The sequence below is a fragment of the Callorhinchus milii genome, unplaced genomic scaffold (genome assembly GCF_018977255.1).
Source record: "Callorhinchus milii isolate IMCB2004 unplaced genomic scaffold, IMCB_Cmil_1.0 Scaffold9, whole genome shotgun sequence".
Classification (NCBI taxonomy): domain Eukaryota; kingdom Metazoa; phylum Chordata; class Chondrichthyes; order Chimaeriformes; family Callorhinchidae; genus Callorhinchus; species Callorhinchus milii.
In genome coordinates this window covers 19,989,020-20,013,903 of record NW_024704750.1, presented here as the reverse complement: position 1 = coordinate 20,013,903, position 24,884 = coordinate 19,989,020, and the positions used below count along the sequence as shown (strand labels likewise).

The 24,884-nt window shown below is 43.0% G+C and overlaps 1 protein-coding gene across 2 annotated transcripts; it reads right to left on the bottom strand.

The window, feature by feature from the left end:
• Nucleotides 1-13: 13 nt before the first annotated feature.
• On the bottom strand, nt 14-23,952 carry ccdc135 (coiled-coil domain containing 135). 2 transcript variants are annotated; one of them, XM_007907051.2, is made up of 18 exons: nt 23,874-23,952; nt 20,085-20,288; nt 19,110-19,284; nt 17,660-17,785; nt 16,645-16,839; nt 15,477-15,635; nt 13,833-14,051; nt 13,250-13,372; nt 12,358-12,430; nt 10,086-10,214; nt 9,570-9,698; nt 6,653-6,876; nt 5,985-6,200; nt 4,503-4,613; nt 3,350-3,460; nt 2,892-3,086; nt 2,034-2,173; nt 14-837 (listed from the first exon to the last, which is right to left on the bottom strand). In XM_007907051.2, the coding sequence occupies exons 2-18, from the start codon at nt 20,273-20,275 to the stop codon at nt 747-749; spliced, it is 2,607 nt and encodes an 868-aa protein (XP_007905242.1). In that variant the 5' UTR covers nt 20,276-20,288; nt 23,874-23,952; the 3' UTR covers nt 14-746. The 2 variants fall into 2 exon arrangements, with proteins under 2 accessions (XP_007905242.1, XP_007905243.1); XM_007907052.2 differs by lacking the exons at nt 19,110-19,284; nt 20,085-20,288; nt 23,874-23,952 and adding an exon at nt 18,305-18,357.
• Nucleotides 23,953-24,884: the final 932 nt, after the last annotated feature.

Sequence of the window (24,884 nt, the reverse complement as noted above, 5' to 3'; positions counted from 1 at the left end):
ACTTTCTGACTTGGTAGAGAGAGTGCACGGATTATTATAAATTATATTACAAGTTGAGACTCACTCAACACTTCTAAATCCACATATTCACTTGAGAGGCCTTGGGAACGAGACCAAGCTGCAGCTGAGTTCAGGTATTCCTGCCTTGCTGACCTACCTCACTTCTCTGTTATACTTTGGCTCTGTCATTGTGGCTGTGAGGCCAAAACATGATGACTAAACAAATGTACAACACTGTAAATCTCTCAAAACATTTTTATAAGGTTATTACAGGAATAACAGATCTGTAAACTACCAAAGGCACTAATTTATAGGAAAGGAATGTTTATAAATACAAAATAAATCTAGAATTTGTGCGATTTGCTTAGGAAAGAAAAATAACCCAAATCCTGCTAATGTTGCCATTGGGTGACATTCCTTTAGTCACAGGGGAAATGTGTGTGGATTTCTTTGTGCCAGTCCACCAATATATCATGCGTATTGACTTTTGTCTGGGTGACAGCAATATGTGGAGGTTGAAATGAACAAGAAATAATTGACATATGGACAGCATTCATGCAAAGTTTGCAGCTAACATTCAACACTTACGCTATGAAATTCCAGTGTACAGAAATACAAAATTCAAAGCTGCAAAACTGTTCCAATCTACATATTAATAATGTTTTGTTATTCATTTTGAATGTATACTCATCAGGTCGAAAAGTTTTGCTAAAACTGTAAAGCAGTTAAGGTGTGGCTGAACTCGTTCAACAGTTTCTTAATAGTTTGGCCAAACGCACGTCCCTGCGAAGCTTATCTTCCAGGGCTAAGTACATCAATGGAGCATTCTCCTTGTGCCTGTCAAATGCATCAGAGTTATGGTATCAAACTCAATGCTTTGAGATGAATAAAACCTCAGTACAAGAGGAGTTTTTTTTTTAAACTTAGCCATTGATAATATAACATAAAAAATGATCTTATTTAAATCTTATTTAAATGTGACTTATTTCGACTTTTGAAGTTTGGGGCAGGACTGGATTTTCAAATGGATTGGACATCGGCCTTTCATTTCAGTTACTTTGGTTCCCAGCACAGAACTGAGGAGATTAAGTTCTCCTTTCTATGCCCACTGCAATGAGTTTGGGACAGTCTGGGTCCAGTTCATGCAAATGGTCAGGAGAGCTGCCATCCTAATCATTTTCATCATTTTGACAAATTAGGTCTATAGACAGTCAGGGCATTGAGTTGACATCTTTTAAAATATTATTCATTTAGCAATACTGACTGTGGATCAAACCTTGTAATATGCTTCAGAAGTAAGAGGTATGTGTTCCTTCCTCTCCCTACTTCGAGGACAATAATTCCTACATTTGATACATCAAAATGTCTCATAAAGGATCACAGAAATGTTTTATCTGTAGGATCATTGCCCACAACACTGGGAGAAACTCCCTCTTTTTGAATAGCGCTGCATGATCTTCAATGTCCACCTGAATGTGCAGATGCGACCTTGGCTTAATAATTCATCCAAAAAATGGCCTACTCCCCCAGCGCTACATAAAACAGATTTTATAAAATGAGAGGGATGTCATCTTTTGCTGGGGATGTACAGCAAATGTTAAATTTCATATGTTCAGTGATGTATAATTATAATACATAAAAGTGCAACATATAAATGTAATCATTTTATCTTCCCCCCCTATTGCCTCAGCAATTTTATTCAGTTAGCAGCTGAATCAGAAAGGCTGCCCCAGATCGATGTCCCCGTTAGATCGATGTCCCCATTAATACCGAGTTAGCTGATCTCAGCCAGGCTGGCATTGGTCATGACGATTGACCATAGCACCCGGATTTCTAATCAGAACCTGGAGCCCGTCTGCTGGAAAGTGCTTATGTATGGACAGGATCGGGTTCTATAATAACCCCTTTGGTTGACATCCATTGTCAAGGTTCACACAGATATAATGGTGACTTGATAATGGGACCAGTGGAAGAGAAAATATGAGTGATAACAGCAAATCTCCAGAGAGCAAAGAAAAAGCGAGAGGTGTTACCTGTTAAGACGCAGTTCGAGGATATGGATGCGGAACATGGCCTGGGAGCAGTACATCAGGTAGGACTCTTCATCTTCTTTTGTCATCGAAATCTGGTTTTGCTGGTACCATTGCTGCTTATTCTGCAAGTCTAGAGCCTCCTAAAACAGAGACAATAAAACAGTAAAGAGCCATTGTGGGGGACACATTTTCAAAGGCCAAATAGGCCTTTTCTATCTGATTTTTAATGTTCTGGTACAAGCTTCACCCAATCCAAGGAATGAGCTTCACCCTTTCTCACTATGAAGATGTTCCTCTTAAATTCTCTTCTAGACCCTCTTAGTCACTGTCTTACACTTGTGTCCCCTGGTTACAGATGCCCCAAGAATTGGACACAGTAGCCAAATGGGGTCTAACCAAGATTCTACATAAATTCTACATTCCCTCCTCACATTTATATGCTCTCCCTCTGCATATAAAGCCCAAAACCCCATTGCCCTTTTTAATGACTTTATCTACCTGTGTGGCTATTTCATTTTTATTTTATTGCGTTTTGCCCACAAGTTACACAGTCAATTCACTTTATAATATATTCTGCAAAGTGTTTGAGACGTCTCAACTGCGTGGTAATGCACTATAACAAATGCAAGGATTATTATTATTACTATTAATTTTTAGAGATTTGTGGATCTGAATCCCCAGATCTCTTTGCTCCTCTACTCATCTTAGGATACTCAAATGGGAATAATTTGTTTTTAATAGATAGCTTCACTTCACCCCATGCTCAGATACTTCATTCCTCTATTATCTTTTATTATAATTATTATCTATCTCATTTATTATGTTCCCGAGCTAACATTCAGCCAGGTGACTCTATACCTTCTCAAAGCGGCCCTGGATCAGGTTGGCCTTGTCAATCAGCCTTTGTTTCATGTCTGACAGGCAGTCCTCCCGTAGCTTAAGGGTTTCCTGTTTCGTAAGTGTTTCAGGTTCTCCAATCCTGGCGAGGAAGGGCGCCAAGTAATCAAGCTCCAGCTCTGCTCGCCGTCTCCGTTGGTCTGCCTCAAACCGCGCCTACAACAACAAATTCATTCTTTTACATTTGTTTTACGTCAACTTTCATGTCAGGAGGATGTCATGAAGGCCTACACAAGAAGACAGAAACTGCAGAAACAGCATCAGATCAGCATGTTGTTACTCCTTGGTACCACTTCAATTATCAATTTATAATAGTAACAGTATAGCTTTCAGGGTATGTGTTCAGCTAGGAATATTTGGAGATATTTGGAGTTCCAGCTGTATGAAAGAGCAGGTAGCAGAAATTTACAATGGCTCACCTCTTCTTCCCTGTGTTTCTTAGCTTTTTCATTTCTCTCTGTGTCATAGACTGAGATGGTCAGTTCATTTGCCTCGTCCTCCATTATTCTCTCATGGAGAATGTGACGGACCTTAAAAAATAATTAGAACAATCAAGTCTGAATTTGAGGTGGAACCACAACAACAACTTATACAGCGCCTTTCCTGCGAATAGGGTCTCGGAATGCTCAACAGCCGTGTGGGTTTGACACCAAGCTGGAAAGGTAGGAGAGGTTACGGAAGGCACAGTCGAAAAGGAAAGTCTTCAGGTGTAATTTAGAGACAGGCAAAGCGGGAGCAAGACAAAGATTGAAGTAAGGATTGATGTTCCAGAGATTTGGGGCATAGTGGTTGAATTCATCATTCATTCATCACAACTGTTAGGTCGTGACAATGAGCGATGAGTTACCATGTAGCTTGCGAAGTGACAAGGCACACTAGTGCAGTGGGTTGGCGAGGGAAAAAGAGAGGTCACTGGGTTATAGGGTCACCTAGCTGGTTCTCCTCAGCTCCACCATTCACCATGTCAATTAATTTAGAACTCCTCCATTTGTTTCCTCACCCATAACAAACCCCCCACCTCCCTGTCCTTGCCAGGCTCCATTGGCTGCTTGCCACAGAATCGACCAATTTTACGATCCTCAACATCTACAAATCACTTCACTCCCTAGCACCTCCCGACCTCCCCAGCCTGCTCATACCCCACTTCTGTACCCGCCCATTTGCTACGGCCTTTTGTGCATCTCTGACCCCTCTGCTCCATCAGTAGCCGTGCTTTCAGCAGGATACCCCAAATCTCTGGCACTCTCTGCCTCAATCCCAACTCCCTTGCCCCTCTTTAACCATTTTCAGATTGCATCTGAAGACTTTCCTCTTCTCACATACCTATGGTTTGAAGTGCAATGACTGAAGTCACGTAAGCAAATACAGGCTATCAAAATCATTAAGGATAACAAATAAAGAGATGAAAAGTGGGATTAATAATTCAAAGATGATTTGGAAAAACAGGCAGCCACAGTACGCCAAAGATCCTCATTCTATGCAGAAAACTGCTTCTAAGTAGATGTTTACAGGATAATCTGGAATCTCAAAGCTTCTTGTCAAAATTGAAATAAACACACACTTCAGTTGTACCTCATGCTCAGAGTCTCGGACGCTTTGCATGGATTTGGCTTGAGTTTTCAGCAGCTCAACCAGCATTTGGTACAACACCACGTTCTTACTTGGCTTCTTCAGTGGATCAACCTGCAGGGCACAAAATAACCTGAGAACTTGACAATTGCAGTGCATCCCCAGTCCAGAAATTTTGGTTGAATTGAAAATCGAGGACCTGGGTTTGAATCCCAGTGGGCAGACTCAGTGTTTTGAAGTTGCAAAAATCAACACAATTTGTCCTAAAGCTCCTCATTTCAGAGAGGGAAGCTCTGGAACTCCATCCCCCAGGCCTTCGCCTTGCTTCCTCCCTTTCCTCCTTCAAGGCCGGTCTCAAGACCTTCCTCTTTGACCATGCCTTCAGCTCCCCTCTTGATCTCTACCCCCTCCTCGCTCGCTCCCTTCCCTCCCCTCACCCTGACTATTTCCCCCCTGCTCGGGTCCTCACCCAACTTTCCAGCGCCTTGGGACGTCCTCCCGATGTGAAAGGCACTCTATAAATGAAATCTTGTTGTTGGAAGAAGGTAGGATACAGTCTCTCTGAGAATCACTCTGGCTCCAAGAAAACAGACCTGCAGTAATCCAAGGCAACACTGATAGTTCACCAATGATAGCTAGAGATGCAGACATGTCTGCAACCCTGTGCGTCAAAGCCCCATTTGTTGGGGAAACTGAACAATCTTTTTCTACCATCCTCACCCACACCAAGCTGTGTATGCTCCTGATCCCAGTCCTTGCAAGGCTCCACTGATTACCCATTTCCCAAAGGCTCAATTTCAAGATCTTCACACTCATCCAGAAATTCCTGCATGCCCTAGCACCTCTCTGTATCATTGATCTTTTCTAATCCCATTTTTTCACTCTGTGTGGAAACTTGGGCTTGCTGTACATCCCTCACTGCTCCATCCCACCATGATGGCCGATACTTCAGAAACTACACCTCCATTTGCTGGAACTCCCGTCTTCTATCCCTCCATCTCCCCCCCCAACCCCTCCATCTAAAAAAATCGTAATTGGCTGCAGCAATCGCCCACAGAATGCACAGTCCAATCAATTTACAGTATTTCCAGCTTGTTGGGGCATCCTCCCAACTGAAAGGCGCTATGGAAATGCAATTCGTTGTTGTTATATCCTGTGAATCACTTTATGAGATGTCTCAACAACATGATAAGGTGCTATGTCAAATGCAAGCGTTATTCTATTACTGTTCATTACTGCTTTTGGACTTTACTCTGGCACTATATTAAATGCAAGGATTATTTTTATTATTTATCTATCTTTAAATGCCATCTGAAAACCTACCTCATCAGCTGTGCCCAGGGTCACAACTGTATGGTCTGAAGAGTTATGTGGTTACCATTATGGAGGTTCCAGCTGAACCCAATGGCAGCATCAGTACAGGAATTGGTGTTAAATTCTGATCATGTGTCATTCATGTACTCTGCACACACGCTGCCATCCTACCTCGAAGGTAACTGTAATTTGTTTCATACTGATATCCAGGTCTTCCTTTTCCAAAAAGTTTGGTGGCACAATAAATTCTCGCTTCACTGCTGTGATCCGGTCATCGTCTCGATGGTACCTGAGCTGGATATGCTCCTCAGAGATCAAGAACATTTGTTCAGCCACATCTTCAATGGCCAGCTTCTTTCGGTTTCTGGAAAAACGTTCCACAATAGTCTAAAAGAAGAAGGACTTGTTTTTTTAATAGCACTTTAAAATATAGCGACTGTATTTCTGAAGGCAAGTGAGGCAAACAAGCCATTTATGCAGGAGATTGTTGGCTGGGACACTGGGAGAAACACCCTTCTCTTTTTGAATTATTGTATGAGAGTTTGGAACATCCACCTGAACAGGCAGATGGGTTCTTAAGTTAATGTCCCAAAGGATAGAACCTCCAACAATGCAGTGCACTCCTAGTACAGCGAGTGTCAGCCAAGTCTCAATATGGGGCTTTGAAGTGTAGCCTTCTGATCCAGAGTGAGATAATTATTGACTCAGCCAAACTGATATCCAGGGCGCCCTTCACGTCAGAAATAACATCTGGAACACTCACAGCATCTCTGGAACTATGCTGCAAGATGAATCTTAAGGATAGTTGGAACTAAGAGAAGGGGGAAAGGATACTGTACCACAATGGGACGATTATTCAAAGTTATAGCCCCTGGCAGAGCCACTCTCTTTGGACGCTTCCCAAATATGACCTTTCGGTAAATCAGGAAATCCGGTCTGTCTTTGAATGTCTCAACCATCATCATTGGAGTTTCCACTCTGTTCATCAACCCGTCGAACCGAACCATGTCGCAAAACTCCATTGTCCTCTCAGTCTCAGGCTCCCGACTTTTGTAAACGTGCTCTGTAAGAAACAAACTCTGAGTTAGTGTAGTTTAGTCCTAGACAGGCTCTACTGGCTCCCTATCACAGAACAGATCATGGCCTCAAGATCCTCTCACTTGTTTGCAAATCCCTTCACGCCCTGGCACCTCCATACCTTTCCGATCTGCTTCCTCCCCACTCTGCTACCTGTTGCCTCTGTTTGGCTGGCTCTGGCCACCTGCTTGTGCCTTATCCCCTCTGCTCCATCATTGGAGACTGGCTTTCAGCCACCTCACCCCAAAGCTTTGGTTAAAAAGCACCAGATATAAATAGCTGATATTTAATATATAAAGCTAGTTATCCTTAATATTTAATACACTCTCCCTCAATCCCTCCATCTTGCCTGTTCCTTCCCCTCTTTTAGATTACAACTGAAGACCTTCCTCTTAGACCGTGCTTATGGTCACCTCCTCCCTCCGTTTGGCGTCAGGCTCCACCACTGTTAAGCACTCCAAGACGCTGCCCTATATTGAAAGGCACTATATAAATTCAAGTTATTGTTGTTGTTTAACAGTGCTGTGAGGAGGGGGGCGGTAAGTAAGCCACGGGTCAAAGGACTGCGCAATTCTATTGTGACCATGCTACTAGCTAATCCCCATTTCTGCAAAAACTCTGCAACTAGGTGTTAACCTGGCTGAGTTAAGAACACTCACTGTATTGTCAGAACTGCCTGCCTTCCATTAAACCTTCCATTATCGTGCAGTCCTGTAGCTCAGTGGTTAGAGCACTCGCTTTGCAAGCGAGAGACCTGAGTTCAATTCCAGGCAGGTCAGGGCGAAACCTTGGGCAAGTTTCCTTACTCCACACAGAGCCTAATAATAATCCCTCCAAAAAAAACAAAACAATAATAAATTGGTCATTTTCAATCCATGACTGTTTGTGGGACATTGCTGTGTGCAATTGGCTGCCACGTTCGCCCACAAATATACAGTCAATTCACTTTACAGTATATTCTGTGAAGCACTTTGGGACGTCTAGAAGACGTGAAAAGCGCTATTTCAAATGCAAGGATTATTATTATATTATTGTTAAACCCAAGGTTCCTTCTGCCTATACTCAGGACATCCTATAACATGATTGGGAAGAAGAAAGAAGTGTACTTGTCAACATTCCAGATAAAATCACCACATAGCTATTATGGCACCTTGTGGTGCTGCTGTGGCTGCTGTGGTTTCCTGCAAAATGTATCACTACACTGCACAATAAGTCTTACGAAATGCTTTGAGACGTTTTGATCTACAAGGCAATATAAAAATGCAAGTTCTTTCTTCTTCGTCCACTTCAAATCTATCATTTATTTCTTCATAGCTCTATCAGCCCAAGGATCCAAACAAGCTCGGTATTAAATATTAAGGATAACTATTATATATTAAATAACTTTATATATTAAATATCAACTATTTATATCTGGTGCTTTTTAACAGCTGAGGAATCTGTAAATATTAGACTAACTAGGCTGAAAGGTCTTTATCATCTGAGTTTATTTTGTGATTCTTTGGTCAAACAATGCCACAAATGTGAAGCAGAGTAGACCTGAATACTTCATTGGATTACAGATGAAGGTTATTTTTTGTCTTAACATAAACACAATGAATATGCGTCTGTGCTACCCTGAAGGCGTGGGCTGGTAGAGATATGAAGAAATACATTCATACTATCCATGAGGCATTTGGCCACACAGACCAAAAGATCACAGGTTTGAATGCCACTCTGTGCTGAGTGTGCTGATCTCAGATGGAACCAGAGGTTAGGGGAGCAGAGTCACATATAGTCTTGAAAAAAGGGCACCACAGGAGAGTTAAAAGTGGCCTCATCGCCTCGGAAAAATGTAGGAGAAAAAAGCCACCAAAGGGCAGCCAGTACTCACAGAATGTGTCAGCTAATCCAGCACATAGAATGGGAAAAAGTCAAAAATTTACCAGGTCAGTCTGTTGAAATGCATTATTCCAGCACTTTGGGATGTCCTCCCAACGTGAAAGGCGCTATACAAATATAATTTTGTTGTTCTTGTTGTAACAACATATAATAATCCGAGTCTTATCACGTCTCTTAAAATGCGTCACAGAATTTACAGTTGAGTGTTGTGATTTTGTATTTTGTAGCTGAATGTGGCGGTCAATTTGCAAATAAAAATGGCCCCCAAACAGCCAATTGGTGGTTGTTGTGGAAGGCAGCTTACACACACCATACAAGTTGAGGCTATTCTTCAACAGAGAAACGGAAACGTTCAGCATAGGAGACTGTTCAGACCATCAACCACTGCAACCTGCATTATTAAATTATCCTCTTTATTAATACCATTTTCCAGCTCTTTCGCAATAACCTCAAATATTTCACTGCTCAGATGTTCATCCAGGTTCCTTTTGAATTTATCCATTAATCCATCCACTTGTGGTAATGGATGCCAAGATCTAAAATCCCCGAGTGAAGAAATTCTTTCTAATCTCTCCTCTAAAACCTCCACTAACAATCCTGAGACTGCAACCTGTGGTCACCAATTCCCCAGCTAAAGGGAATTATTTCAATCATATTCCTCCAATCTCCTCTGCTCCAGTGGAAAAAAGGTCTTAAAGTTTAACAGCATCACCCTGTGGTCTGACAGCAGTTTAACTCACTTCATAAAACACTGTTCTCACAAACGTAACCTCTTTCTTCTCTTGGCAATAGACTTACCTCTAACTGCTAGGTGGCGACCTGGTCTGAAGTACTCTGTAATGGTTCCGGTAACCAAGTCACGTTCAATTAGTTCCACGTAATCAGCTCTGTTCTTGAACCACTCTTTCACTTTCTTGGGGTCTTCATCTGTGATCAAAAAAACATTTTGAATCTGGGGAAGGAAATATAGGGGAATGGGGGAGGGCATTAGGAGGGGTGATATTCATGTAGAGCATAAGCTAGCTGGGTTGAATAGTCTGTTTCCATCCCCTAACATTCTATGTAATATCAATGTTGTTCCATCTCTGATTATCAGTGATGTCGCTATTTGGGTGTCACCCTGGCTTTATCCATGCATCCTTCCAGAATATCAAGGCTGAAGATCACAATTTTATCGGCTAAGACCATTGAGAAATTTTAATTCTTTAGCTTGAAAAGGCTTGTAGGTTACACACCAACAAATTGAGAATAGCAAATGGTTAGTGTTTGATAAAAAGGGTTAAAATAGGATAGAACCAGAGAGATCTTACTTACATTCATCGTCCTGGTATTCAATCAATCTTGTCACCACCCCGTCTGGCATCAAATACTGTGAAAATTTTTCCAACTTGGCGTTCTTGTAAAGAATAGTCTTCTTTCCACCAGGGTGGCGTCTCTCAACGTCTGCAGAGTGGATAAACATCAGTTAGAAAGCTTGTTTTGACTTGAGTCGAGATTGTTAAGGGGTGACCTGATTATGAAATTCAAGATTATGAAAAGATGCAAGAGGATAAATGTAAGAAATTTCCACCGGTCATTGAGTTTGTAAAGAGACGGCACAAGTTTAAGATAATCACAAAACTAATTAAATGGAGAACCAGAAAACATTTCTCCGCACAGAAGATGGTTGGAATGTCAATTTTCCTGTCACAAACCAATGTTGAAGCAGAATCCATACATTTTTGTAAAATAATAATCCTTGCATTTGATATAGTATGCCAGGAGGATATCTCAAGAAATATTATACAGTGTAGTGACTGTATATTTTATAGGTAAACACAGTAACCAACCTGCACACAACAATGTCCCAAAACAGCCAGTGAAGTGAACAACCAATTTTCGTTTGGGGATTGTTTGCCAGGACACCAAGAGAAATTCGCTTCATATTTCGAATAGTGCCATGGGTTCTTTAAAGTCTAATTGAACAGGCAAATGGGACCTCAGTTTAACATCTCATCCAAAGGCCAACATATTCCCAGAGCCTTATCAGAGTGTCAACTTAGATTAGCGTGATCCAACAGGCGGCCCGCAGGTCGCATCTGGCCCGACAGGTGATTTTATCCTACCAACCCGTTCCGTCCACTCAGCTGGCTCTGGCCTGCTCCACGTCCCCTGCCGCACCCGGCCCACCATTGGCGGGAGAACCTTCAGCCACTCTGCCCCCAACCTCTGGAATTCCATCCCCAGACACTCCGCCTCGCCCCCTCCTTAGCCTCTTTCAAGTCCCGCCTCAAGACCCTCTTCTTCGACCATGCCATCGGCCATCCACCTTCCCCTCCCTCACAACCCCAGCTCAGGTCTGAAATGCTGTACTTGGGACGTCCTCCCGACGTGAAATGCGCTGTACAAATATAATCTTATTGTTGTCATCCGGCCCAAGACCATTTCCAACATTCTAACTTCTGCTCCCTCCCTTCCTGGCGAACGTTCTGCCATGGCAATGCCAGGAGCCGACGTTTGGGTGGACGCAGCATGGTGAGTGGAAATAATGCCGGCCTTTACATCAGTGTGTGCTGGAACTGAGGGGAAATATAGCAAGCATGTCTCCTCGTCCACTGCATCCTTAGCAACTACCGGATCATAGAAAAAGGAGTAGGCCACTCAGCCCCTCAAGCCTGTTCCACCATTCTATAAGATTATGGCCGATCTGTACCTCTAGTCCAATTACCCACCCTTGCCCCATATCCCTTAATGCCCTAACAAATAGCTAGCCACCTCAGTCTTGAAGATGTAAATGGATCCAACATCTGTAGCCTTTTGGAGGTAAAAGTTCCAGATTTCCACTACCCTTTGGGTGAAAACCTGCCTCCTAATTTCACTCCTGAATGGCCTAGCTCTAAATTTAAGATTATGCCCCCTTGTTCTGGATTCCCCTACCAGAAGAAATAGTTTCTCTGTATCTACTCTTTTGAATCCCTTTATTATTTTAAAAATAAGTGGCTCCTGCCATTGCAGATAGTAACCCGAGTGGCTGACTGTGGGAGAGAGAGAGTTACCCATCTTTACCAAGTGGAGCGGACTCTTTTCACAGTACAGGAGGAGGAAGAAACAGAAGGCAAGACAGTGCAGGGTGAGGTTTTTTTTTGTAAATTAACTTCAATCTGACAGGTCTTCTCTGACATATCAGCTTGGCTCAGTTGGAACTATATTGAACCTTTGTGTCAGAAGGTCTAAGTCCCTTTTCAGGACTTGGGCTCATAGTCTAGGGCTGACACCCCAGTGCTCCATGCCCGTCTTTCAGGAGAGTTGTTAAACTGAAGCCCATCTCCCAGGTGGATCTTGAAGCTCCCATGACACTGTTTGAAGACAAGGTAGATGTCCTTCAAATAAATTGATAATTTATACCTTAGAGTCCTTACTGTGCGCAAATTGTTTGCAACATTTTCCTACAAAAACTAGTTATTATACTTGACAACAATTAACATAAAGCTCATTGAGGCCATTTTGTTGTCTAAGGCACTATTGAAATCCTCTATTTCCAAGAGAACATTTTTTTTAATGAATTATCTTTTTTCAGAGATCACGGATGTAAAGAATGACATTTTACCTTGAGGTGAAATGTACACTTTCTGTACCCATGTTGGTGGCATGTAAAAGGGCTTTTCCTCTTCTTTTTCCTCCTGAAACATAAAGTCCCATGTGAATCCTGAACTAAACCTGAGAAACACTGAGTTTTAACCCTTGGAATCCAGTATTTTTCAAATACCCTTTTGAAATTGGTGTCAAATTGGCATCTTTGGAACTCAATGAGTTAAAATGAAAGTGTTGTAGGAGTTCTTGCTAAAACTATGCAAAAAGTGTCTCATTCCATCCCAAAGGTTACCTGCTCCAGGTTGCAAAGACGTAAATTAATTTTTTTCAACAAACTGAATCACTGCGATCAAAGTGAATCTCTCTGCAGACTCTGCGGGTGATTATTGCAGACCAAATGCACTTTGTTCAAAGACTAATAACCATTCATACTATTCCCAATTTGGAAAGACAGAAGGTGTACTTTTGTTGGTTATTTTCCTCTGTTGGCAGCCGTCCAGTAACTCACTAATGATCTTATTCTTTGAGTCACAATGGTGATCCGGAGCAGATAGAAATCTTCCTGATCATTCCCTCTCTGGCTCAGGGGCACTGGTGGAAATTTCTTGAGGGGGTAACCAAACGAGTTGATGCCAGCCAGCCCTATGGACATAATCTACTCAAGTTTGTAGAAGACATTTGTCAGATCTAACAAAACTTTTAAATTAGGTTAATATTTAGGAAACGACTGAAACAGTAAATGGACCAGAAATTTAGCTTTTCAATAGGGAGTAAAAAATGATGAGTTCTAAATGGTAAAAGATTTGTCTGCAGAGATGCTGTGATGAGTGAAAGAATTATCTTGGATAGGTAGCAGCACAAAGTGGAGCTGACTGGAGTAACTATGCGATTAATTTATCAGATCTTACATCTTCTTCATCTTCGTCTTGAACGAGGAATTCATCAGAATCAGGAATGTTCAATGTTGTCATGTCAGGGTCGATAAGGACATACTCCCATTTCACAGGATCGCCAAGATCAAAAGTTAAGTCCTAGGAATTAAAAAAAGTTCCTGCATTACCTCTTAAATGTGTTACATTCCCCCAAAAAATTTTTACATTTGCTAGAAATAATGTGTTACATTTACTAGGAAATTAATCTAATGAACCATTGATCGAGACCTCCAACAAACGCTCATAGAGCCTTTGAAGCAGATGGAATCTCGGTTTAATGTCACGTCCACAATGCCGCATACTCTCCGCACTGCATTCAACTGTCAACCTAGACAATGTGAGCTCAAAGTCCCAGTGGGGCTTGAATCCACAACCTTCTGACTTAGTGAGAGTGGTGCCACCTGAACCAAGCTATTATACATAGCTGACGCTGATCCATGTTATATTTGATCAGGGAGTGGTTGGTGCTCTTCAATAGTCAGAAAATAGAAATTAGCACAACTTGATTCTTTACCAGATGTACTGTACAGCTCAGATAGGGAAGCTCAAATGAGACTACCTTGCAGCCATTTCTGCAGTCCTGCATGTTCACCCAATAATTCTTATGGTTCCAGACACTTTCAATGCCCAGGAATCGGTCATTGGTAGTTTTGTAGCTGTTCCCAGTGAAAGGATCAATGAAGAAGTTTTCAGGCACCTCCCTCTTCCCTGCTAGCACTAAGACCCAGCTGTGTATCCGCAAGCCATGCAGCATTTCGCGAGATTTTCTTTCTTCTTCCTGGAGGTGTTAAAATTAAATAATAAATACTTTTAATTTAATTATTTCCTGCTGAATACTTTTCTCAGAACTTCTGAAAAATTTAAATTGATTTCTTTAAAACATTCGTACATAGTTCTGTCAAAGTATCTATCAGCAGTCAAAAAGAAATCAATTTAATAACGATTAGGTGCCACATTGGCTTATATAACAACTTCCACTTAATTTCTAACCAGTTATTCACCAACAAAATACACAACCATTACACTCTACAGTAAATCCTATTAAGATCTCCTCCTGACGTGAAAGGTGCTATATCAAATGCAAGGAAAATTATTAATATTACAGAATTATAATTATGTTTCATAATGCATTTGACATGTTTATTTTTACATAAAAACCAAAGAAAAGATTGTTATGTAGCCAAATACAGCAGTTAATCAGAAGAAAAAATCTGGACATAAATAATAAGCATTTAGTATCAATACTTCAATCCAAGTTTTTGGTTCTGGGTTACATTGACCCTCCGGTTCAACCCACCTGCCCTGTACAATAAGCTCCCATGAAAGCTGTTTAGCTCATTTCCAAATGACATGCAAGATTTCCTGAAGGTAGCCACCAGGGGGCACGAGGATGTGTGCCCAGCTTCTTGATTGTCTCTGCTGCAGACAAACAAAATGGACAAAAAAGGCCTGTTTTGTTTATTCCGTGCAATCATACTGTTTCCTTGTTACAGCATCAAGCTGTTCCCTGTACTAATCTAGACCGTTACCATCCACCCTGGTAAAGTGTTCCAGTCGCTGATTACATGATACTGCGCCTTCTGTTCAGCATTCCCCCATGAGGGAACTGAGTGGAGCAGCAATCAACCTTCTCACTCTATAATTAGTGTTACTGCTCCAACACTCAGCAGTACACATCACCCAATAAAGAAACTTCAAAACATTGACAAAATACTTGTTGGATTCACATCATCTCTCTTTTGAAAGCGGAGGTATAGTTTCACAGGCACCAGCCACACTCCCATACCTCATCCAAGTGACCCTTCTACGTTGAACATAAGTTGAATATTTGACTAGGGGGTGATCACACTTGAATCCAATGCTGTTCTCACCCAATATCGAATGGACTTTTCGGCAGGAGGGATCACTGGCATAGCATTTCGGAGTGGGAACGAACTCTGGCTAGTTCTACCCCCTGACCCTCATTTCAGGAGTGCTGCGACCAACTGTAGTAACCTAACTGGTTGTCTTGGTTGAGATCAGCTAACATGGCACAGACGCGGAATCTGGGATTTTCCCAGTCTACACAGGGATTACACAAATACAATATTCACAGGGCTATCGCATGGCGGCCTCTAATACTCTACATTGTTTTTGCAAGATGTATATTTTCCAATAACATAATAAATATAAAGTTAGAAGAATTATAAAGTATGGGGCTCACAGCCAACTTCTCCGCCAGCTCTCGCTTCTTCTTTTCTTCCTCTGCCTTCATGTCTGCCACCTTCTTAGCCTCCTGGCCCAACTCAAATCTGCTTCTCAGGTCTCGGGGTGGCTTCACAGCATACTTCTTTGAAGGAGGTTTAATTATTTTTTGCTTTACCTTTGGGTTGGAAATATATATTATATTTAAAATTGTTCCACCTCTGTGCTGACTTTCATTTCCCTATACAAGTCTGTAACCAAAACTGTGCAATATCTGGTGAACAGCGCCCACCTTAACTCCCCTGAACCCGGTGAACTTTTCAGAAACAATTAATTACCGGGACACACTTCCCCTCCAATCTTCACTCATATGGTTGTTCAAATGTATACTTCCTAAAACAATCACCAAGATTTATTTTTTGAAAATCGGTAGAATGTTACAACTCAGAACAGACATTCAGCCATCAAATTTGTCCGAAATAGTCCATGAGGCACCTAATCTCACCAATACCCTTCTGCCTTGCTTTCCATATTCCTTCTCTTCAAGCATCTATCTACAATAAAATACAAATTTACATTTATGGCCACTTTCACATGAGGAGGTCCCAAGGTGGATGACAGTCCTGGCTTGCCACTCATGTAGGAGCCAATCAGGCTGGGGTGGGGTGTGTTGTGGGGGTGTGGGGGAGGTGACCAAAGGCAAAGAGGAAAGTGTTGAGATGGACCTTGAAAGAGGTGAGGGGTGGGGGAAACACGTTGGAAGGACTCCAAGATGGAGTTCCAAAGCATGTGAGTAGATAAGATGAATTACTTCTAATTCTCTTTTTTCTTAAATTTCTGTTTCAACAACAGTTTGCAACAGAGTGTTCCCACACTGTGCATCCCACATGGGAATGATGGAATTCTCATATTCCATAATTTCAGATTTAGGAATAAATGAGTCTGAAATTATAGAAAATACATTGCAAAACCCATTGGAATTGAAAAAGCAGAAGCTCACAATGGATTGATTAATCGGCAACTCAGAACTAGCAATGGAGAATCCTGCCAGTAACCAGCAGCACACCATGGGGGAGGAACCAAAAATAAAGGGAGATAAATTTGCAGAAACAAAACAAATTCTTGCAATCTGCTGCTATAACGAGGCACTTGTTCAGTTATTCACTGGCGTACGTCTTCCTCCTTACTTCGGGCTTTTCCTGTAGCAGTGGACATATTTCTTTTGACTCGTCCATCATACATATCTCCTTGATGGCATAGCCGCTGACACAGTATGCATCGTGCCCTGTGCCAATCAGTAAGGAGCAGAGCATGATGCTGAAATCAAAGCAGTTTCCCTTCTGACGCCTTAAAAAGGTGGTTGGGGAATACAAGAACTGTGGCTGTCAGAGAAGACAAGAAAGAACAGGTTAAAGTCTGACTTGATGATTACAAGTTTGTCAATTTAATTTGAATGTACCTACGTGTATCCCTCAATCAATCGCCTTCCCATATCAGCTCAGCAAGTTCCTCCATAAGAACAGAGGAAAACAAGAACCAGAGGAGGGCATTCAGCCCATTGAGCCTCTTCTACTAATCTATTAAATCTTGGCAGATGTTTTAATCCCAATGGTCATTTTGTCATGCCCTTAATACCTCTACTACCCAAGTATCTGTCAATCTCTCTTTTAACCATCTCTCTTGATTCTACCTCAACAGCTTTCTGGGGCAGAGCAATCCACATCTTCACAACCCATTGTGTGAAGAAATGCTTCCTGAATTCAGTTCTAACTGAGCAGCTGAACCATTTTTGCTTGGCATGTCAGCACATCTGGGCCAAAGAGAGACTAAATTCTGCCTAAATTCTTTGCTCTACAAAATCTTAGAAAAATAATTCAGGGGGAGGGGGAGAATCAGAAGGGAAAAATGAACAAAAGTGCAGTCAAAGAGGTTGATCTTGAGATGAACTTTGCACGAGGTGAGCAAGGAAGAGAATCAGAGAGCCTTTGGGATGGACACTGCTTGTCTAGCTGGGACCACCCTATCCTTTAGGGCATTGGCTTACAGGCTTAACAGGAGATGAGTGGTAAGAGCTGACGAAACATTGGCACTTGGTGAGGTAGACTATAATGGTACAGTGTGTATGAGTCGTGCAATTAATGTGCTGTTGTGATGTTGACAGTGCAAGGCTATCTGTTTCAGTAATTTTTGAAGAATTCTTACCACGTCAACGTAAGGAATTAAAGGTTCCATCACAAAATAATCAGCAACAAACTGAGCACAACCAGACCACCCGTAGAGCTCCTGATAAGTCAGCAGTGTTGGACGAATAGTGGTGCTCACAAATTTCTGTTGACAAAACAAAAAATCACTTTTTTTTTAACTGTAAGTGGAGTCCTGTAGCTCAGTGGTTAGAGCACCCGCTTTGCAAGCGAGAGACCTGAGTTCAATTCCAGGCAGGTCAGGGCAAAACCTTGGGCAAGTTTCCTTACTCCACACTCCTAATAATAATCCCTCCAAAACTAAAAACAATAATAAAATTGGTCATTTTCAATCTACGACTGTTTGTGGGACAATGCTGTGCGCAATTGGCTGCTGCGTTCGCCCACAATTATACAGTCAATTCACTTTAGTGTGTTCTGCGAAGCGCTTTGTGACGTCCTCCCGACGTGAAAAGCGCTATATCAAATGCAAGGATTATTTATTATATATTTTCCACAATCTTCTCCACTCCTCTCCTATAGCCACACAGACTCCCACTCATTCAGCCACCCTCCAGGAATTTGATTATTCGTCCGGCATTGGTAGCGAGTAGCAAGTTTCTTGAGGAAAGAAAGGGATCACAACCAGGTCAAATTCAGTCTTTACCTGTCATACACCCACAAATAGCTAGTTACTTGGTTCTGTATCCAGGTGTGACCAAGAAATGTTTTTGAGTCCATCTTCCAATCCTTGGATTATGTAAGGTTATGAAAATCAGAAATTCTCCTTTAAGACAATAAATTGAGAAGATATGCTATGGGGAAGAATAGGTGCTGGTGAAAAGGAAGGAAATGAGTGGGTAATTATCTGCTGGAAGAGGAGGCTATGATTGTGTGGAGTACTAGTTGGGCTAAATGGACTGTTTCCGTGCTGTAATATTCTACATAATCTATGTCCAAGATCATGGTGCTAAAGCAAATTCAATATCTGAAGGGACAGATTCTCTATTTCCCCGGCCCCCCCAGCTCTGCCTCTTCTTTCCTCCCCCAGCTGTTCCAATCTCTTCTTTCCTCCCCCAGCTGTTCCAGTCTCTTCTCTCCCCCGCCCTGGACTCGTCTTCCCTCCCCATCTTCTTTTCACGTCCTCCTCTTCCCATTGGTTTGGAAGCACTCTTAGTTTGGTAGTGGGTGTTGGATGAAATAAAAGGATCAATTAGGTTCTGATACAAAATCCTGTTTTGATACAAAATCCTGTTTTTTTAAAAAATTTGGTCATTCAAATTGTTTGTGGGATATGGCCATGCGCAATTGGCTGCCATGTTTCGTCCACAAAATACAGTCAATCCATTACAATATATTCCGTGAAGCGCTTTGAGATGTCTCAACAATGTGATAAGGCGCTATATCAAATGCAAGGATTATTATCATTTATTATTACATACACAAGGTAAGGTAACTACATAAGGTTCTACCTTGATGCCACATTCATTTAGCGGACTGAGAAGTAAAATTTTTCTGTCCGGGAACAGGTAGGAATATTGTCGGTTGAAGTTTTCTGCAAATCTCAACATGATCTCTTCGTTGCGAGAGTTTTCTCTGTAGGATGACGGGTACCCTGAGGTGTCGATATTTGGCAACTTTGGATTTCTGCAAGATTGAAAAAGGAACTTATGGTGGGGTAGTGCATAGAAGAACTACAAAGTTACATTTCGTGTAATGTAACATTCCAACCCAATGCAATTTTCATCAACAGGTAATTGGTGTNAAAAACAGTGTTGGCAAAGACCAAATTTTCATTCCATGGAATTATACAAGTGAAATCATCTTTTTCATCTAGCCTCTGACCTTTTGCTCCTGAAACCATAGCAAGATTGTCTGCCAACAATCAATGTCCAGGTTCACACATAAAGAATGACCACTTGTGAAAAATAAAAGGAATCGTTTGGGTTTTGACAAAATGTTCTATCTCTGCCTGAAACAGTTACTATTCATTCAGGGTTCAAGTAACATAAACTAAAATATTCTTTGGTTATGTTAGTTTTATAAACACGTATCAATTTTATCTTCTGATAATTGTTATCCAGTGAGAGCTAATACACATCAATTTGGTTCCTTCCAAAGTTGGATTAAGCTACCAAACACGGGACACAGCCGTAATAAGTTCACTATTGACGAATCTGAAGCAGCCATGCACATGAATTTTTTTTCCTGTTATGCGGCTAAAGCAGCAGATTGAGGTACATAGTGCAAACAGCGGGCCTCATAAACATGTTATGTTGGCTTTCCAAACATTAAGAAATATCTGAAAACCACCAATGGAGGTGAGAACTTACACTGACAATGCAGAGTGCTTAATATTTCTGTTACTTTCTCTTAAATTAGTCTTGGGTGTAAAGTATTCAGGAAATAAGATACAAATTTGAGAAAGAAAAGTTGAATATACTTACACTTCCAAGGCTGGAATACGTGGTTTGATTTTCTTCAACCATTCTCTTAACTCCAGCTCTGCAGGATCAACCTCCTCTACTACTGTCTCTGACGGTGACATGTACATCACAACCTCTGATACTGGCACCGCATCTGATACCGGTTCCGGAATCGGCTCCAATTGAAGCTTCAAATCATCCTCTTCTTCCATTTTGTATGAGAAACTACACCAAGAGGCAAAATGTGAACACAGAAGAAACAGTCCAATATTATATTTCAGTGATTTTAAAATGTCATCAAGGCATTGTTACTTCATCATGTTAGCTTTCAGCCCATAAACTGAGTTTCTTATTTTTTTTTCTTTCTATTGATCTATAATTTGTCTCAAGTTCTGTACTAGGGACACATGACCATTCTCACTCAAAAAGGAATTAGATGGATTCTGGATGTGACTCTGCAGTGTTAGAATAAGAGGACACAAGTTCAGAATTGCAAAGGGCAATTTCACAACAGACACCAGGAAGTATTTCTTTACCCAGCAGGTAATTAGCAATCGGAACATGTTACCAGGAAGGGTGATTGAGGCCAAGATGTTGAGCCAAGCTCCACTAGAACCCAAGCACCAATTGGTCGACCGCAAGATTCTTGTTTATCTCAAATGCCTCCACACCTCTTAGACCTTATCACATTGATGAGACATCTCAAAGTCCTTTACAGAATATGGATTGACTCTATTTGTGGGCGAAATGCGGCAGCCAATTGCCCACAGCAATGGTCCACAAAGAGTCATGGATTGAGTGTCCACTTTTATTTGGAGAGATTATTACTCCCAGAAAGAGATCGACCAATAACTGCTAGGTAAACAGAGGAAACTTGCCTAAGATTTCGTCCCACCCGGGGAATGAACCCAGATCCTCTCACTTGCGAGGTGAGCGCAGTAACCACTATGCTACAGGACTCTACAACAGCTCAAAATGCTTAACGTGACTTTACGGTGAAATGTGGTGACTGTATTTTGTAGGCAAATGTAGCGGTTAATTTTCACAAAGCAACAGCTATAAGAATAACCATTTTTATAGAAGATGTCTATAATCTTCCAACTCTGGCCGAAAAAACGGTCAAGACAACAGATTTTATAAAGTCTTTATTATACAACAATAATTTGATATAGCACCTTATAACAAAACATCTCAAATACAATTCAGGATTTTACTGTAAAATAGTTGTACAACAAATAGCCAGGAAATAAATGACACATGCTATTTTGGGATTAGTTGGCAAGGACAGAGGGGAAAATCTCCCTTCTGTAGGACATTGAGCTACGGGATCTGGAAATATGCTGCCCATAACTGCAGTCTGCTGCTGCCATGAGCCGACAGTTTTCCAGGAAGGGAGGGAGTGGGCAGTCTGAAGTCGGAAATGCTTTACGGGCTGGATGAATTCATCCCTGGGGTGGATACAGCCTGTAGGACGCCAGTTGGATCACCCTGGCGTAAGATGACACTGAAATACAATGCTGGGTGTGTGTAACATCGTTGCAGGTGCCTTCCTGGATGAGATGTTAAACTGAGGTCCCGTCTGCCTGTTCAGATGGACCTTAAAGCCCCAACAACTTGCATTTATATAAAGCTCTCACGGAGGATAGCATCCCAGAGCGCTTAACGGTGGCAGAGTACGACACCAAGCCAGGGGGAGGGACCATAAGCATGGTGGAAGACAAAGGTGAACCTGAAGGAAGGGGCAGGGGGAGCGATTGAGGGAGAGTGTTCCAGAGTCTTGGACGTAGTGGCTGACAGCACAGCCAACAATAATAATAATCCTCACATTTGATGTAGCATCTTATCACGTCTTTGAGATGTCTCGCAGCGCTTCAGAATATACTGTGAAGCGAATTCACCACATATTCTGTGGGTGAACCATGGCAGTGAATTGCACACAGCAGTGTCCGACGTGCAGTCATAGATAGTGACCAAATTATTATTTTTTAAAACTTTTTTTTGATGGGATTATTAAACCCAGAAAAGCAATCCGCCAATCAATTAACAACCAGGTTCCTACTTAGATAACCAGAGGTGTGTGGAGTAAGGAAACTTCCTATCTGGGAATTAAGTTTAGGTCCTCTTGCTTGCGAGTCGAGTGCTCTAACCACTAAGCTACAGAACTCCACCGATGGAGGAACGGAGGGCACGAGGGCCCCATGGCACTAATCGAAAAGAGAAGAGGTTCTGGCCAACAATCCCCCAGATAAAATTCGTCACTCTCTCCATGGCTGTTTGTGAGACATTGCTGTGCACAACACGGCTGCTGCATTCACCCACAAATACACTTTACAATACAACAATAAAATACAACAACAAAATGATATTTGTATAGCGCATTTCACGTCGGGAGGACGTCCCAAGGCAATGGACAGAGAAAGTTTCGGACCCGACCTGGGGGACGGGATCGGTGAGGGTGGAGGGCAGGGGGGAAAGCAGGGAGATTGAAAGCATGGTTGAAGAGGGTCTGGAAGGAGGCAAGGGGGGGGGTCGAGGCAGAGGTGGGACATGAAGCAGGCTGGAGCCCGCTGAGCAAGCAGGATGATAAGGGGGTTAGGAGGTCACGGGGGTGGGGGGGGGGTGGGGGGATGACCATGGAGACTTTCAAGGTGAGGAACAGAATCTTGAGCTGAATCGTCTTGCGTGATGGGAAGCCAGTGGAGTCGGGCGAGGAATGGGGGGGGGGGGGTGGGGGCTGATGGGGTCACGCCGCCTGGTGCGGGAAGAGGACGCGGGGCTGCGGAATTCTGAGCGGCCTGCGGAAGGGAGGAGTTGGGGGAGGCCGATACTTGTCGGGACGTCCTCCCGACGCGGAAGAAACAACGTGGTGGTCAACACAACAACATTTCATTTATAGAGCGCCTTTCACGTCGGGAGGACGTCCCAAGGCGCTGGACAGTTGGGTCGGGACCCGAGCATTGGGGGGGAAGTGGTCAGGGTGAGGGGAGGGAGGGGAGGGGGCGAGGAGGGGGGTAGAGAGTTGAGAGGGGAGCTGAAGGCTCGGTCAAAGAGAAAGGTCTTGAGACCGGCCTTGAAGGAGGAGAGGGAGGAGGCGGCGAAGGCACTGGGGGATGGAGTTCCAGAGCCTCGGGGCTGAAGGCCCGGAAAAAAATAAAAGAAACAACAGGTTAAAAGTGACCCCCTTTACCTCTCGGTGTCCTTTTCTTTTCTTAAAAAAAAAAGAAATAAAGAAACAAAAAGAGACAGAATGAGCAATTCCTGAGGCGGGTAATGGATTCCTTGGGGACAATTCACAGTCCCCGAGAAGGCAATCAGCAAAGCGCCGTTTCCTCGGCAACGGGCGCCAGGCAACGGCGCGCGGTGCCCCCTGGGAACTGCAGTCGCCTTCGTTCCGCAGAAGCGTCTAGAAGCTGCCTGACAACCTCCCCCCTCACAGGAACTATTTGTCGTTAAGTTTTAAATATGTACGTCTCGAGCCCGAGCGCGGTCGCGGCTGAGCTCGACTTCGCGGCCGTCTTTTCCTCTCGTGGCCCCAACCGAGAGGGAGAGTGGGGGGGGAACGGCCGGGGTCAGCCATTTTGTGGAGTGGCAGCTGCAATGTCGCTGAGGTGAGGCTGTCAGAAACGGCGGGGGGCGGGGGTGAAAGAAGGAGGGGGGTGGGTAACGACAAACCGTCACACCCGGTAATGACTAACTCGGGGTTGCAACTCAGAGAGAGAGGGAGGGAGCGAGCGACTCTCGGCGCCTCTCCAGGCCCACTGGCGGTTGTTACTTCCAAAACAGCTTCTTCGTTGTCTGTCGTTGAACTACCTTCGAGTTTGTGGTAATGCACGATAAGGTAAATGTGATTGGCTCCTCGGCAAGTCAATGAGAGCTTATCGATCACGAGCGGCCCACCGGCGCAACGGTCGGGGCGGAAACGCCGACATTGGATTGGTTCGTTTGATCCCGGTTTCTCTTTCTGATTGGCGCAGAATAAGCGCGCATTTCGAAATCGGTGGCTGTGATTGGCTCCCTGTGGTGTCCGTCAAAAGGGAACGGTGGAGGCGGGACGGTAGCAATTGTCAAATCAGAGCACAGATTGGTTCGTTTCACTTTCATGCAACCACACCCACACCCCCACCACCACACCCCCCCCCCACCACCACACCACCCACCACGTTCATGGTCAATGGTACGGTATTTGAGAAAATGTGACCCGATGGACTGAGCATAGTGCTGTTTTTCAGTTTCTGCACAACTTTGTACTTTGGACAGAGTATTCCAAAAACATGCAGGCTACAATTCATGAAGATTGTATTGACAGAGGCTTGCAACAATAGTAATAGCCCTGGCATTTGATGTATTGCCTTATCACGTCTTTGAGATGTCTCAAAGTGCTTCACAGTAAAGTCGATTGACTGTGTTTTGTGGGTGAAACACAGCAGTCAATTGTGCAGAGCAGTGTCCCACAACCAGTCATGGGTGGATTGAGTGACCAAATTATTAGTATTCTTTATTTTTTTGAGGGATTATTACCCCCGGAAAAGTGATCTGCCAATTGACTAACAAGCGGGTTCCTACTTACTGCTAGGGTAACAGAGACGTGTGTAGAGTAAGGAAACTTGACAAAGGTTTTGCCCTGCCTGGGAATCGAATCCAGGCCGTCTCGCTTGCGAGGCGAATGCTCTAACCACTACGTTGCAGGGTTGCACATTAATTGACTGGACTGAACAAGTGCACTGAACCCACCTCAGAGTGTGGAGAGAGAGTGTGAGAGTGGGACAAGATACAGAGGTGCAAGGCATTTACACATAGTTGTTTCTGGTGACTAAACCCCCT

What these genes read in the sequence shown, in the direction of transcription:
- ccdc135 (XM_007907051.2), bottom strand. Translation starts at nt 20,275, where the DNA reads ATGGAAGAAGAGGATGATTTGAAGCTTCAATTGGAGCCGATTCCGGAA. An exon ending in TAATTCCTTACGTTGACGTG is followed by an intron (nt 16,840 to 17,659) that starts GTAAGAATTCTT and finishes CTTCTCTGACAG; the next exon opens with CCACAGTTCTTGTATTCCCC. An exon ending in TGAATACCAGGACGATGAAT is followed by an intron (nt 9,699 to 10,085) that starts GTAAGTAAGATC and finishes TTTTGATCACAG; the next exon opens with ATGAAGACCCCAAGAAAGTG.